Source organism: Embiotoca jacksoni, unplaced genomic scaffold (assembly GCF_022577435.1).
Source record: "Embiotoca jacksoni isolate LCO1_2020_lvr unplaced genomic scaffold, fEmbJac1.0.p SCAF_5, whole genome shotgun sequence".
Classification (NCBI taxonomy): domain Eukaryota; kingdom Metazoa; phylum Chordata; class Actinopteri; family Embiotocidae; genus Embiotoca; species Embiotoca jacksoni.
The window spans coordinates 3,036,532-3,052,708 of record NW_027185403.1 but is presented as its reverse complement, the minus strand read 5'-3'; the positions used below and the strand labels follow the sequence as shown (position 1 = coordinate 3,052,708).

General features: G+C 37.4%; 1 protein-coding gene and 1 pseudogene across 1 annotated transcript; one reads left to right on the top strand and one right to left on the bottom strand.

The window, feature by feature from the left end:
• Positions 1-602: 602 nt before the first annotated feature.
• On the bottom strand, positions 603-4,357 carry LOC138211553 (uncharacterized). Its single transcript, XM_069171509.1, has 7 exons — positions 4,330-4,357; positions 3,582-3,590; positions 1,939-2,268; positions 1,310-1,663; positions 1,034-1,159; positions 893-939; positions 603-804 (listed from the first exon to the last, which is right to left on the bottom strand). Exons 1-7 carry the CDS (start codon positions 4,355-4,357, stop codon positions 670-672), a joined length of 1,029 nt encoding a protein of 342 aa, XP_069027610.1. The 3' UTR covers positions 603-669.
• Positions 4,358-11,808: 7,451 nt separating this feature from the next.
• LOC138211552 (uncharacterized) lies at positions 11,809-13,634 on the top strand (annotated as a pseudogene).
• The last annotated feature ends 2,543 nt before the right edge of the window (positions 13,635-16,177 follow it).

Sequence of the window (16,177 nt, the reverse complement as noted above, 5' to 3'; positions counted from 1 at the left end):
CATCTTGTCACAGTTGAGTAGTTTGGGACAATTGTTTTCCCTCAGAATGTAACAGCATCCTCATTGTTAAAATTAATATGTTGAATGTTATATTCTTTGCTTGCAGAGATAATCCCATTTAGGTTAGGTTAGGCAGTTACTTTATTAATCCCCGAGGGGAAATATTTTCGCTACAGCAGCATACAGGAAGCAATAAGATAATAATAGAATAATAGAAAGCAATAAAATAGCAGTAAAAATATAAAATATAAAATATAAATACATGCAAAATACTGCAAGAAATCTACAATCAGTAAATTCCTATTAAATCCCAGTGACATTGTGAAGGTGATTACATGATTACATGATTACAAACCAGGTAAACTCCCGCACAATTCAAATTCATGTTGTTGAATGGATTTCTGGTATTCTGTTAAGTGTTTGGATAGACAAACAGATTACACCAGCAGCAACAGCTTGGCACCAAAAAGTCAATTTTATTTATCATTTCTAAATGAAAAGGATGCATGCAGTCTAAATACATTTAAACACAAGAACAAAACTTGAAATTAAAAACTAATACACAGTATAATATGTACAGTACTGCAACATTAAGGAAGCCCTTTAGCGCTAAACAAACAAATATTAACTGGATTATTTATATGAATTCATGCGAAGCGTGTTAACAGTCTAATCCAACCCCAAGGCCTTGACAGCAGTGTAGATCTTCTCTCTCTCTGCTGCTTTTGCATCCTTGACTGCATTTCTGTCAGCTTTCATCATGGTAAAGACAACAGCAGAATAAATCCATGTGTCCTCATCTTTCTGATAAAATAAATTAAAAAACAAATATAAGTATTTTCAAAACCTTTATTGACTTTTTTTTGATGAGTTTAAAATGAATGTGCTTTACCTGTTGATGTTTCTGACCAATCCGTTTTTTCTGCAGGCCAACAGCAGCTGGATAACAAAATATATACAGTAGATAACAATACATGAGGATGCAGTACTTTCAATTTCATTGTCTATATAAAATATGAGTAACTTCTTTTACCTTTGCAAGAATCACTCTTGTTTTTCTTGATGGCGTGAATGAGGACAGCAATAACAATCAGACTTATAGCCAAGACAGCACACAGCAGAAAAATAACTGTACTGCCCTCCTGTGAAAACATGCATCCTACAACAGAATGAAAAGGAAGAAACAATGAAAGCTATAGACAGTGGTTAGATGATTGGAAAAGTAAAATTACTACTTGTGAATATAGCATGAAAAATCAGACACTTGAAAATTCCAAAGTTTTCATAAATAGACCAATGACACTGTTACCTTGGAGATCATTTTTCATTCCTTTTCTAAATAATATCCTTCCACATGTGGCCACAGCACAGTAGTAAGTCCCAGCATCAGAGGAGCTGATTTTCTTAGAGAAGCGATAATCGCAGCTCTCCTGAGCATCAGATTTCTTCTCACATTCATTATTTCTATTTCCGTCAGTGTAGATGGTGTCTGGATGAGACTCATCTGACTCGGCTCTGAACCAGAACACGCTGTGATCTCCTGGACACATTTTGTTCTCATTGTCCGAGAGGATTGAACACTGGAGAGTTGCTGAGTCTCGGCCTGGACCTGATGCTGTCGGCCACTGAGTGACGGTGTAGTTTGATGTTCTTTGACTGTTTCCTGCGTGACATTAAAAGTTTTATAAGAGTTAAGATACAATAGCACATATTGAATTTCAGAATACAACATACAATTTTAATACAATGCTTAAATATTAATAATACTGTCAAAGCAACAACAAACATGGAGTTATAATATACAGTATTAGTATTCCAAAGTAAGGTCGAGTCAGATTTATTTATATAGCACATTTAAACAAAACAAGGATTAACCAAAGGCTTGCTGGCGAAACTAACACTTTTTGATTCTTTCAAATATGCAAATCAGCAGCTTACCTTTTATCACCAAATATGTTCCACTCCAATCAGTGTCCATCAGCCACTCTGTAGTCGCACAGTGATACACTCCCTCATCCTCCGGAATTGTCCTCACAATCGTCAGATTGCTAAAGTTGTTGTCAATCTTAACCTCCCATCTTGAGTTGGAAAACTCCGGTGCATACTTGGGCTCTGTCAACGTCCTCAGTGTTACTATTACTTTCAGACTTTCTCCGAAGCTCTGCTTGTACCAGTGGACTTCCCTGCGGCTCACACTCAAATTAGGCAGAGCACCTATTAAGGTTGCAGGTTGGCCAACTTGAACTGTGGTTATGGGAATTATTGTATCTGTATTAAATGAAACAATACAATACATGAAAAGACAGATTGTGAACAGTGAGGAAAAGTTATGATGTAAAATGAACAAGTTTGCATTTAAATTCTTGGCAGAGAAAGATTTTGGAGACAAAATAGCACTTACATCCTTGGTGAACAAAAAACAATGTAATCCATAAAACAACCATCGTGAGTTTGGCACTTGTTACAGACCTTGTTGGTATTTTGTGTGAGTTCAGGAAGTGAAGTATTCGTGAAAGGTAAAACCTCCAAATGTATCCGATTGGTTATTACGCAACATGTAAAGAAGTACACGTGTTGAGCGTAGTCACCTTTACTCAATCTTTTAACTCTGAAATGTCATTTATTTGTTTAGTGCGGTTGTCTCTCTGTGACCTTTTGATTTTTTGGGGGGCAGATTTTGAGTTGAGTAAATCAACTATTTGTATGAGGTTTGTAACAGTTGACATAGTAGATGTTGTCATCTGTATTACAAAGAAATATGTAAGACTAATGCAAGTGTCAGACCAAATATACAAGAGGGAATACTTTGTGTCCACAAGATGAAGGCAGCACATGCAGAACTTCTACTGAGCAGTTAACGCGGATGTTTCAGGCTATATTGAAATGTAACAAAGTTCATTTTGTGACTTGCCTTCCCACTCCTCTCAGATATTTGTTTACACATATAAAGTTTTTACCCAAATGCGAGGAGAATCAAAGTCCTCACTAAACATTTCAATTACATTCAAATTACATATGATTGTGTCATATTGCTCATCAGTTCCCGTATCTTAAGTCGAATGATGCAGAGTGGTGTTTGGAGCTGTAATTTGCTAGCATAACTCAAATTGGACGTTTTACATATTACTCCTGTCAGAGTTTGCAAATGAGGTTTCTCATTCGAAAGGTTTCTTTAGTTTAAACTACAGTACAGGAAGATTATTACAATTCATCTCAAGGGGGAAATTAACAAGGGTACCAAATTTCATGGCAGTCCATTTTACGGTTTTTGAGACATTTCACTGAAAACTGCCAACCGGTTAGTGGAAAGTTAGGGAATCACCAGTCTCGTTAGGATTCATCTTCTGGAGACCATTAATGTCGGTACAAAATGACAGCGATGCTTTAAGTAGCTGTTGAAATCAACTTTGGAACAAAGTGATGGGTGAACCAACATACCAACTAACTTCCACATCACTGGAACCATTCTGCAATCATGACTAAAAATCTAGCTTGCCATTTGTCACTGAGAAACATAGAGAAGAAACATGTAGGACCAGTTAACCTACATACTGTACACCTTATCATTAATGGTGACTCACCCGCTCTGTCTGCCAACACATAAGCAGGAAGAGAATAGAACAGACATGTATTGCACTGTGTACATTCATTGTACATTCAGCAGCAAAGAGGCATGTCACAACTTTACATGAAAGGAAGAAAGGAAGCAAAGTTATAACCAAAAGACAGCGATTGAACCAATGGGCGATTTATGAAATTTGGAGTTTGGTTTCTTTAAAAGGAAACTTTTTACTTGCAGTAACCACAAATGTTGAGGTTTTTGTGACAAGAAATCCTGGGCCACCATTAGGACAAACAGCAAACCCTTTTTTCAACACCATTGAAAGAGCACCTCACAAAGTAGTGTTCTGCACAACAATGTCTGAGACTCCGTCAACAACAACAAAGCAACCCACAATCACGTACAGAAATATGCAAGGATGGAAAGAAGTAACAACTACTTTTGCTCTTTCTACTTTTCTGCTTGTGCACACAGTCTGTGCACTAACAAACAAATGATGCACGGAAAGTTGAGCATTGTTGTGGTTGGCCTTTTAACAAAGGTGTGATTTCAGCGGGGCTTATCTTCCCGTCAATGTGAAACTGAATGGCCAGTGACTTTGATGTAAAAATGTTTGTGCAACTCGGGCTTATTAAGGCAGGAGTTTAATGAATAAATACTGTTAAAAGCAAACAGTCACATTAACTGACTAAATTACTATCTCACTAAAGTCCTAGTAACTAGCTTTTTGGGGGCTTTTTGTAGCTCTTCCTTTCTTGCAACTTTACCCTCATTGCATATCCTGTTGAAGCCCATTGTCAGGTCTGTTCTGAGAAAACAGCTTCAGTGGTTGGTCAAAGGGCGGAGAAACGGCTCACCACAGCTCATCTATCAAGTGTATGGATGTGGTTTAGACGACAAAAATGATCTTACAAAGTATTACGAGTCTGCAAAAGTAGAGGATTTTATTGTTGATGTTTCTTTCTACATTTGCAGGAAGTTATAAGTTGTGTTGCAAAAATATTGAGACATCAATTCACTGTCAAAACCACAGGCTGCCTTTCTGTTGGTCTTTCTTTCACTCTTGTCCAAAGATGAGGATTAAAAAGAAACTAATAATAATTTACAGATAGATTTGCATATACCAAACTTCAGTATTAACAAACACTACATTCAGAGCTTTTAATCATGACCACGATCATTTTAAAACCTTGATCTATGGTGTTATTATTGTAACCATAGCAACGAATGTCCCATAACCTTAATAGTTAAGTAATTGTATTAAAAAAGGTGTTTTCCTAACTTTGAGTAGTAGTTATAGTTATTTTTACACAAACCATGAATTTCCCCAAAGCATGTTTGGGCCTAAACTTAACCAAACCTTTAAGACGGTCGTGTGAGATGAGGAAATGTTGTCCCTCATTGTGCATAACCATACCTTTAATGAATGATTAGTTAAACTATTAAACAAAAATAATGAATTATGTCAAATATAGCATCACTGCATTCATCTTTGCCTTCAACTTAGTTCTAAACACAAAATAGTCCTGCCTTAGTCTGATGTTGTGTTCTGTGATGGTATATGGCAGAGTTTTGTTGACTATCACAGTAAAGTGAGTACCTCTGGGCGGACTCTGAATTTGAACCCATGCCAAACTATTTTTATTCAAAATATTTTGCATTTCATTTGGATTAAATCCTTAATCATGACAGGCATGAGATTCTCTAGTTGCATTCAGTGACGTTCAATACCCATAACCTACCCTCGTCTGTTTTTGTGATTTTTTTTTTTCACATGTAGTGTATAGTTAGATTTCAAAACTGAACAGAGCTGTGCATCATCTGCAGTCTTAACACCACTGCCATCTTTTGGCAAAAAAAAAAACAACCCAGATGAGTCAACAAACAGCAGAGAAAACTAGTGAACCGAAAAAAGGTTAATCACAAACCTTCTTTGGTAGACTAGCTAAAATAGTAAGTTTTAAATGTATATCTGTCCAAAATCTATATTGCTCCCAATCACTTAACAGGGATTTTAATTGATTTGATTTATTTGTGTAGGTGACATGAAAAAAACAGATTGTTATTGGATTAAAAAAGGGTGATCCAGAGGAGCCGCGACGAATTCAGAAGCTCCACATCATCAATGACAGCTCGCCCACAGTCATTGCTGCTTTACTATAGATGATTGTGATAGATAGCAGTGGGTGAGGACGGTAAGAGCTTTCAAGATGTTGAAACACGAGTTAAGAGTTAAAGACTTTTTTTTTTTTTAAATGCATTTTTGTCTGTTGCATGTTTTTTTCATTATTTACGAAAACAATGGGACTAACATGGCTGAAATGGATGTTGATTACTTGAGTTTCCCTGGGTTGGATAAAATAACATCTCACAATTTAAGGTTACCCACTTATACAGTAACTCCCTTAACTCATCAAGACATAACAATTGCAAATGGGGGTCTTCTGTCCATCCCTATCTGCAGAATACTGTGGAAATAATTATAAAGGGCCTGAGCACAAGGGGAAGAAACAACCGTATGTATGTGTAAGCACATACATACACAATCACTTCTGAGAAACAAAGATGCAAAGAAAGTTAAGCATGGTTGTGGCTAAGCTGTCAAGATAGAGTGTGATATGAAAGCTGTATTCTTCCTGTTATTCTTACTTGCATTTTTGTCTTTAGACCAGCCAAGGCTTTCATATCAAAGGCAGGAGTTAGAGCTGTGATCCTCCCTCTCACAGTCTGACCTGCTTCATGTTTATCCGGTGCAGGTCAACCAATTAAAAAATATATTCATGTTAAAATCTAATGCTGCAAAAACATTAAAATATATAAAAGTCCTTTTTGAATTACTTTGAGGATCTTCATGCTTCACATATTGTTATCAAGAGTAAAACATGCAGTTCAAAGACTAAATGAAGAGGGGACTGATCTTTGTTAAATTTGTTCTCTGAGGCATACGATGTCCCTGCTGGGAAGATGAAACAGTGTAAACCACATTTTCACCGAGTAGTAGATCTGACACGTAAAAGTCAACTCTTGTCTCTTCCGTTTGCAGTGTGACGCACAATGAATGTACCATATTTCTAGATCATTAGAATTGAGAAAAGTGTGATTTTGTGTTTTAGGATTTGTACAAATGTATTTGAAAATATGTTCCTGTCCTTTGATTAATGTAAATTCTATGTCATTGTGGGTTTCTCCATATATACAAAAAAAGTAATTGGACTATACTGCTGCACTGTTACTGATTCACTTCTCTTTTATTTCCTGTAGGAAGTAGTCAGTCAGGCTCACAGAGGGTCCTCAACCAAAACTGGACAGTGTAACCAGATCTCTGTGATCTTTTGATGCTACAAATGAGCATGTATACAGTGGTGTGAAAAAGTGTTTGTCCCCTTCCTGATTTCCAATTTTTTTTGCATGTCTGTCACACTTAAATGTTTCAGATAATCAAACAAATTTAAATATTAGTCAAAGATAACAAGTAAACACAAAATGCAGTTTTTAAATGAAGGTTTTTATTATTAAGGGAGAAAAAAAATCCGAACCCACATGGCCCTGTGTGAAAAAGTGTTTGGCCCCTCCTGTTAAAACATAACTTAACTGTGGTTTATCACACCTGAGTTCAATTTCTCTAGCCACACCCAGGCCTGATTACTGCCACACCTGCTCTCAATCAAGAAATCACTTAAATAGGACCTGCCTGACAAAGTGAAGTAGACCAAAAGATCCTCAAAAGCTAGACATCATGCCGAGATCCAAAGAAATTCAGGAACAAATGAGAAAGAAAGTAACTGAGATCTATCAGTCTGGAAAAGGTTATAAAGCCATTTCTAAAGCTTTGGGACTCCAGCGAACCACAGTGAGAGCTAGTGATGGTGAGATGAAGCCTCATGAGGCATCGAACCACTTCAGCCAATTGGTTCGAGAAAGGGTTCATTACTCGAAGCTTCATGGGCACACGAAACCACCTACTGGCCAAGTGTATAATGACAGGCAGCTGTATCTGAACCACATGTGATGCATTGAATTTTTGTGTCTGTTATGGCTGTTGGGAATGACTGAATTACAAAAATGTATGACCAAATAATTTCTGTACATAAATTATCATATATGTGCATAATAAAATATTTTTTGAATGTATTCTGTGTGTGTAAATTTTCCCAAAATGGTAGTATCATATGATATGGCAGGTTGTGTAATAATGTTTTTCTGTCACTTTAGGAAAATGGCATGGGCTTAAGCAGGCAGAGGACAGTGGAAGTGCTTGTGGAACTAGGAAGAGGGGACTGAATATGCTTGTGTAACTTGGACAATGATGTACAGGACAGGGGACATTTTATTCATTTTTATTCAGAAATAACAGTTTCTCAACAGTTTTTGGTTTTGTGGATGTCCACATGTCAGAAGTAAGGCTAACAGCAGCCATCTTTTCCACTTTAGCCTTAGCCTTCTCCTTAGCTGACTCATACTTGGCCTCCACCATGGCCTTCAGAGCCTAAAGGAAAAAATATATAGTGCTGAACTGTGAGACACAATAAAGTACTCATTTGTTTCATGCATGCACCCATACATACCTGCCTTGTAGGGAGAACATAATTAGGATCCAGTTTGGACACAAACGCCCTGAATCCAACATCATCCACAATACTGAAGGGCTGTGTGTCCTTCACTATCATGGAGACGAGGGCTTCATCCAGCTCTGGTTTTCTGGTGGCTGGTTAAAAGAGAATAAATACAGTGTCTGTTACCTGTCTTTATTTGCACAATAAACAAAAGTGAACAGGGAAAAATTGTGATGGTGCATTTGTAATATTGTAATGACTTACCTTGGCTGGGTGAAGCTCCAGTTTCCTCCTTATTCTCATGCAAGGCACGGTAACGCTTCAGCATGGATGAGGTGTTATTATTGTACCCCAACTCACCTTTGAATAAAATAAGAAACTGTGAAAAATACAGTTCTTGATAAGCAAACCTAATGTGTCTGAAATAGAGTTAGATTTAGCTTACCTTATTAGGAGTTATCAAATCAAAGTGTTCCCACACAGGGGAAATCCTCCTCTTCCCAGCTGGCTCCATCTTATCACCTATCCTTCTCTCCTCACTCTCCTAAATCTCCAAACTATCTCTCTCTCTCTAAACTCTCCAAACTATATAAGCGCTATCCAAACTATCTCTCTCTTTCTCTCTCCTAAATCTCCAAACTATCTCTCTCTCTCTAACTTCTCCAAACTATCTCTCTCTCTCTAAACTCTCCAAACTATATAAACGCTATCCAAACTATCTCTCTTTCTCTCTCCTAAATCTCCAAACTATCTCTCTCTCTCTCTAAACTCTCCAAACTATATAAACGCTATCCAAACTATCTCTCTCTTTCTCTCTTTTAAATCTCCAAACTATCTCTCTCTTTCTCTCTCTTAAATCTCCAAACTATCTCTCTCTCTCTCTCTCTCTCTCTCTCTCTCTCTCTAAACTCTCCAAACTATCCAAACTCTCAACTGACCTCAACTCTCCACCAACAACCCACATTTTGAACGGAGCCTGAGGGGTTTATATTGCCGTCAAACCTCCCGGCAAAATCTGAACCACTTCCCGAAGCAGTCACGTGGTACAGCCGGGCAGCGAGGCTTCGGACGTCATCATTTTTGGCTCCTCCCCTAAATGAAGCAAGCCTCGACACACGCTTCGAGGAAACGCCCCCTCCATTACTCGACACACGCTTCGAAGCGTCGGCACACCTCGTAACATCACTAGTGAGAGCCATTATCCACAAATGGAGAAAACATGGAACAGTGGTGAACCTTCCCAGGAGTGGCCGGCCGACCAAAATTACCCCAAGAGAGCAGCGACGACTCATCTGAGAGGTCACAAAAGACCCCACAGCAACATCCAAAGAACTGCAGGCCTCACTTGCCTCAGTTAAGGTCAGTGTTCATGACTCCACCATAAGAAAGAGACGGGGCAAAAATGACCTGCATGGCAGAGTTCCAAGACCAAAACCACCGCTGAGCAAAAAGAACATGAAGGCTCGTCTCATTTTTGCCAGAAAACATCTTGATGATCCCCAAGACTTTTGGGAAAATACTCTGTGGACTGACGAGACAAAAGTTTAACTTTCTGGAAGGTGTGTGTCCCATTACATCTGGCGTAAAAGTAACACCGCATTTCAGAAAAAGAACATCATACCAACAGTAAAATATGGTGGTGGTAGTGTGATGGTCTGGGGCTGTTTTGCTGCTTCAGGACCTGGAAGACTTGCTGTGATAAATGGAACCATGAATTCTACTGTCTCCCAAAAAATCCTGAAGGAGAATGTCCAGCCATCTGTTCGTGACCTCAAGCTGAAGCCAACTTGGGTTCTGCAGCAGGACAATGATCCAAAACACACCAGCAAGTCCACCTCTGAATGGCTGAAGAAAAACAAAATGAAGACTTTGGAGTGGCCTAGTCAAAGTCCTGACCTGAATCCTATTGAGATGCTGTGGCATGACCTTAAAAAGGTGGTTCGTACTCAAAAACCATCCAATGTGGCTGAATTCCAACAACTCTGCAAAGATGAGTGGGCCAAAATGCCTCCACAGCGCTGTAAAAGACTCATTGCAAGTTATCGCAAACACTTGATTGCAGTTGTTGCTGCTAAGGGTGACCCAACCAGTTATTAGGTTTAGGGGGCAAACACTTTTTCACACAGGGTCATGTGGGTTTGGATTTTTTTTTTCTCCCTTAATAATAAAAACCTTCATTTAAAAACTGCATTTTGTGTTATCTTTGACTAATATTTAAATTTGTTTGATCTGAAACATTTAAGTGTGACAGACATGCAAAAGAAATCAGGAAGGGGGCAAACACTTTTTCACACCACTGTATAGTACAAGTAAAACGAACAAGTACCCTGGTCAAACCAAAACTAGTTGTCTCATGCAGCACCTTCCTTCTTGCACCTCCTACGCAATCAACTTTTCTAGGTAAACAGCATAATAGGTCACAGGCAGAGACATGCCTCAGCACAACCAGGTTGTTGTTTTTTTATATTCGCATGAATGAATGAATTTATCCCCCAGGGTCAGGGTGCAAATAACCTGAACTGCGGCTTGATGGCACTGGTTCTGCAACATGTCAATATGCTCACTCACAGCCTTTTGAAAATGAACAAGGTTCTCACTCATAACAACACAATTGCTCTCCACCACCCCAACTCACATTTAATGATGACAATTTTAAACACTCTCTGCCAGAAGATTTTTTTTTTATTATGAATTCCTACCATATCCAAGCATGATAAAGCAGAGACAACATGTGCATGGTACGATCGGCTTTAAAAGAAGCAGTAGCAGTGGAACAGGAGTCAACAGAACTCCAGTCCTAAATGTCAGATGTCAACAAGCCTTTCAGGGTTCAAATTACACAGTGGCTTTTCAGGAGCCCTGTTCTCCGGTGTGCACAAACCATACTGCTAAACATTTAACATGCACGCACACATGGCAGTGTGGTGCAGGGCTCCTGGAAAAAACTCTCTCTCTCTCTCTCTCTATCTCTCTCTCTCTCTCTCTCTCTCTTGCCATATCTTTACTTTCCCTTTGGGAATTAGAGCATAAACTTCTGTTTACAACCACGAAAAGGAAGCAGGCATCCGAACTAAGTGTCTGTTCGTTTTTGATCTCCTCCGGTCCGTTTCAGTAACATGAACATGCGGCTCATGCATATCACAACACGCACCAAGAACACTTCCTACTTCATGCAAGTCAATAAGATAAAAACAGAACAGATCAGACGCATTGTCAATTTTTCTTTGAAAGACGTCAGGACTGCTCAGCCACTTTGTGCTCGAGGTGGAGGAAGAGGGGGTGAGCTGAGGTTCACAGTGCAGCTTTTTGCTCAGCCCAGAGTGTGCGTTAACATCTCCATCGCTGCATTGGTATGTAAGGAGTGAATTAACAACACTGGGCTTTTTGTTACTATGACCATTTAATTCAGGAACCTTATTGTCCAGAAAATCTATCATTGACTCATTGGAGCCATGATGGTTATGATAGATTTAGAGGTACTGCAAGTGCAGTGTCTGTGTTTAAGCCAATCAGGATGATGTCTGCGTTGTAAAAAATGTACACAGAGAAGTGAGAAGTGAGCTGTATCGCGATGCTCAGAACACTGGCTGCTTTGATTCTTCTTGGAACAGTGTGTAAGTGCCGCTATTATGCTGTATTTAATGAGCCAAGTTTTTTAATTAACATGACAGAACAAAAAATATTTGGTAAGTCATGGTAGATTTTATATTGCATGTAATTACTCTTTTTGTTTCTCTCTTTTCTTTAGGTCTGATGCAAACTCAGAAGGTTCCTCAACAGGTCTCTTTGACTGTGGCTGAACTTGGTGATACTTTTACTGTGACATGTACAGTCATTGAGGATGGAACAAGCTTGTTCTACTGGTACAGGCTGTATTTTGGATACGTGGTCCAAACAGTTGCCATGGGAATTTTTGCCAAATTAAACCTCGCAGAACAATTTGACAACCCAAGATTTGATGTCACAAAAGTGGGTAAAATGCATTCTCTTACCATAAGAAACATAAGCAAAGAAGATGAAGGAACATATTTCTGTCAAGCAGGATCGGCATACAAATGAGCTTTTATTAATGGCACACTCTTGGCTGTGAAAGGTAAAGAATATTCATTTTACTGTGTTTTCTATAACTGTGTGAATACCCAAAGAACTATAGTTAATTTCTTTTCATGTTATTTTTGTGAATCAGATTGTAAAAATGTGCGGAAATCTGTCTACGTGAAACAAAGTCCAGATGTGGAGTCGGTCTGGCTGGGCGAGCCAGTGACTCTGCAGTGTTCATTTCTCTCCAAGAACCAAGAAAACACAGATCAGTGTCCAGGTGCATGCAGTGTGCACTGGTTCAAAGCCCGATTCCAATCCCTTCCAGGAATCATTTACACCGACAATATCAGCAGTTATGAACAAAAGGAAAGGAGATGCGTTTACCGTCTGTCCAAAACCATAAGAGACTCTTCTGATGCTGGGACCTACTACTGTGCTGTGGACACATGTGGAGAGATCCTGTTTGGTGAAGGAACTAAAGTGGAAATAAGTATGTATTAACAGTTTTATTAAAATAATTGCAGTTTTATCATTGTATTTAAATAATGAATGATTAACATTGTTTATTCATTTTTTTATATTTTTTTTTTGTGTGCCATTTTTCTATTTGCAGCAACAATTTTATCTTTGTCTAGATAGAAATATGCACACAATCAAAAATCCAAGCTGTTACATTAGTGAATTGTGTCATTATACCAAGAACCCTAAGTGGAAAGAGCGATACAAACAAAACTCAGGTTTATCCCTGATAATTGTATTGTGTATTGATTTAATCGTTCCATGCAATCTTGTGGCCAGAACAGTGCAAAATATTTTTACTTCACTTCATTTATTACTTACAAAGCAGAAAATAAGATGTAATCTTTCTTGCAATAAAATCTTAATGTTTATTATGATTATTACAAACTATTTATTGACTCTCCAAGATAGATGCTTAAAATTCTATTAAGTGAAATGACAGTTTTTTAAAACAAGATATTCAAAATCTTATTTTTAATCATATCACATTTAATAATCTATAGCAACTGCAGTCTGTCAGTTATACAAGTCATTGATGAGTAAAAAATAGAATGTTTGCTTTGTAATTCTTTCTAATCTCAGGACAAGTATGGGACCCAATTGTCATCGTGCTTGGGATACTATTGGCCCTCTGCGTGATTGTGATTGCAATCCTGATTTTCTCAAGAAACTGAATGTCAGTTCAACAACACAGGCGAAGTACAGCAACAGATTCTGGATTTGTGGATCCCGAACATCACATTGGCCCATTTTATTGAATCAGTGTAAAACCATTCTTCCTATTATTAATGTTCAATTGTTTGAATAGTCTGTTGTAGTATGTTGGACATTAGGGGAAGATCTGTAAGTAATGGATCATTTCAATAAATTATAAGCATAAAGAAAAGCATAAGCTCCACCAAAAGGAGAGTATACATGACAGCCCCTTTGATACCGTTTTGCAGTGCTCTTCCTTGGTACAGCCCTTGACTTGTTGTATTGTCCCTGTGATATTACATATAACATTGCATTGAACTCTGCCAGTTTTAGTGTGTTTCTTTGACAATTCTTTGCTCATTTTGTGAACAAGTTTAAACTGTTAAATTTGTTGATATTAAGAAAAAACACATTTTGGAGAACCTGAAGACTTCTGGCCCAGTTTAAGGTTTAATGTAAATACTGAATAAATTAACAATAAGAGAAAAAGTGACATTTAGAACTTTTAACATATTTATTATACCGACAGAGTATAGAGTTAAGTTTATGAAACTGCAGTTGGGTCTTCCCTCATTCATCTTTCCTTAGCAGCATTGTTCGGTTTTTACTGTTGATTAAATAAAGAAAAAAAGAACAGAATTATCCAGTTTGGACTTTAATCACATGGTCACATTAAATTCAACACGCATCATAATTGTTTTCATAATTTAATTTTACCTTTGAATTCCTTTTTGCAACATTTTCTTGCATGGAAACAGAAGCTGCCAAATAAAATAAATTCTATTTAGAAAAATATATCCAGGTACACCATCTTAAATTTCATAGATGTACTGCAAAATGAATAAAATTAGCATTAGCTTAAAAATAAATTATATAATTATATTAAATTCAATTACCGTTGAAACAATGACATTTGTTTTTCTTGATGACATAAATGAGGAAGGCAATAACAACCACACTTATAGCCAAGACAGCACACGGCAGAAGCGGAATTATGTCCTGTAAAATACCAGACAACCCAAAGCTGGTCCCTGACACAAAAAAACAAAAACAATAAGAGTTAACATTTATAAATGAAAGTAAATGAAAATGCAAACCCACCCCTTAGTAAGATTGTTGATTGATGGGGTCATACGTTTCATTTAATTTACATAAGAAAATACAAATAAAAGGGATTGAAGGTGTAAAATATTAGTAAAATAAAGATACCTTTTAAAGACAAGTAGGTCCCACTCCAATACTCATTGTTCCAGGTAGAGACAGCACAGTGATACAGTGCTTCATCTTCTTGGATCAACGTCAAAATGGTCAGAGTGGTTGTGTCTGAGGTACAGTTTGCACTAAATCGATTGGAAGAAAACCCTTGTGCTAATGTAGGATTTGCAGTAGTTTTCATCATTGTCGTAATTAATGTTAGCGTGTCACCAATACTCTGTTTGTACCACTTAACTCGTGAAAAGCTGGTATCCGAATCCTGGACAAGACATGTGAAGGTCACAGGTTCACCAAGCTGACCTGTGGTCACTGAGATCAGCGAGTCTGAATTAAAAGACAATGAATAATTTATAATTGGTAAAACATAATAATCACAATATCGTATAATAATGAAATAGAAACAGAAGAATTATATTATTATATATTATACAGTATATACTGTACTGTACTGTACTGTATATACTGTGCATTTTATATTTTATATTTTTTACTGCTATTTTACTGCTATTTTATTGCTTTTCTATTATTCTAGTATTATCTTATTGCTTCTGTATGCTGCTGTAGCGAAAAAAATTCCCCTCGGGGATTAATAAAGTAACTACCTAACCTAACCTAACCTAAGAAAACATGGATTACATGCATTCATATTCACTTTAATTCATAAAGCTACAGCTACAAATATTAAATATGGCCTAAATGTGTTCCATTTCATGCCAACTGTAAAGAGGAAAGTGGCAGTAATTATTTTACTACACTAAACAAAACTGCCAAAAACAAAAAAATCAACTTCATTTTCTGCCAAACACCCAAATAAATTGAAGAGAGGAAGAAAGCACTTACGTCCCTGATGAACAAATATCAGAATAATCCACAAACGCAACATCTTGTCTCTTCACTGTTTTTTTCAGAGAGTGCTACAACATGGATGTGGTGATGTGATGGTAGTGTCTGGTTTCAAAAGCACATTTCCTGTCATCCTGTTCTTGTGCTATTTTATGACTTATCAGGCTTTGTAGGCCCTTCTAATTTAAAGAGAGTTGGGTGTTTCTATTAAATGGTGCAAAAAGGTGGGGGTGGTCTTTGTGAAGACTTTCACAGACATTTAAATTATTATCTATTTACTGAAACTCAGTCGTGCTAAGATCTTCACATCTGTTCAGCCCTCTTTGGCTGGTACAACATATACATTATTTATTTCCAAGCTCACAGAGACTTAAAGGAGAAATGAATGATCAATTGGGCTGACAGGTAAAACATTAAGTGGACAGTTTGTGTCATTATTAGCGTTTCAAAAATTGATAAGTAAACATTAAAAAGCTATTCTAGTGGCTCTGTCAGGTTTCACTTAGGCCAAATAGCCTATTCACATCAGCATGATAGCATTCTTGCACTGAAAATGCTAACACGCTGGTGTTTAGCAGGTAGAAGTTTAATGTTTACTGTGGTATCCATCTTCATGTACAAAGTGTGCTGCAAAACTCGTGGCTCTGTTTAAAGGTAATATAAGCATGATCAATTTTATTATTTTTATTGCTTTACCTGTATTTATAATGCTGCTGTAGCGAAAAAACTTCCCCTTGCGGGATTAATA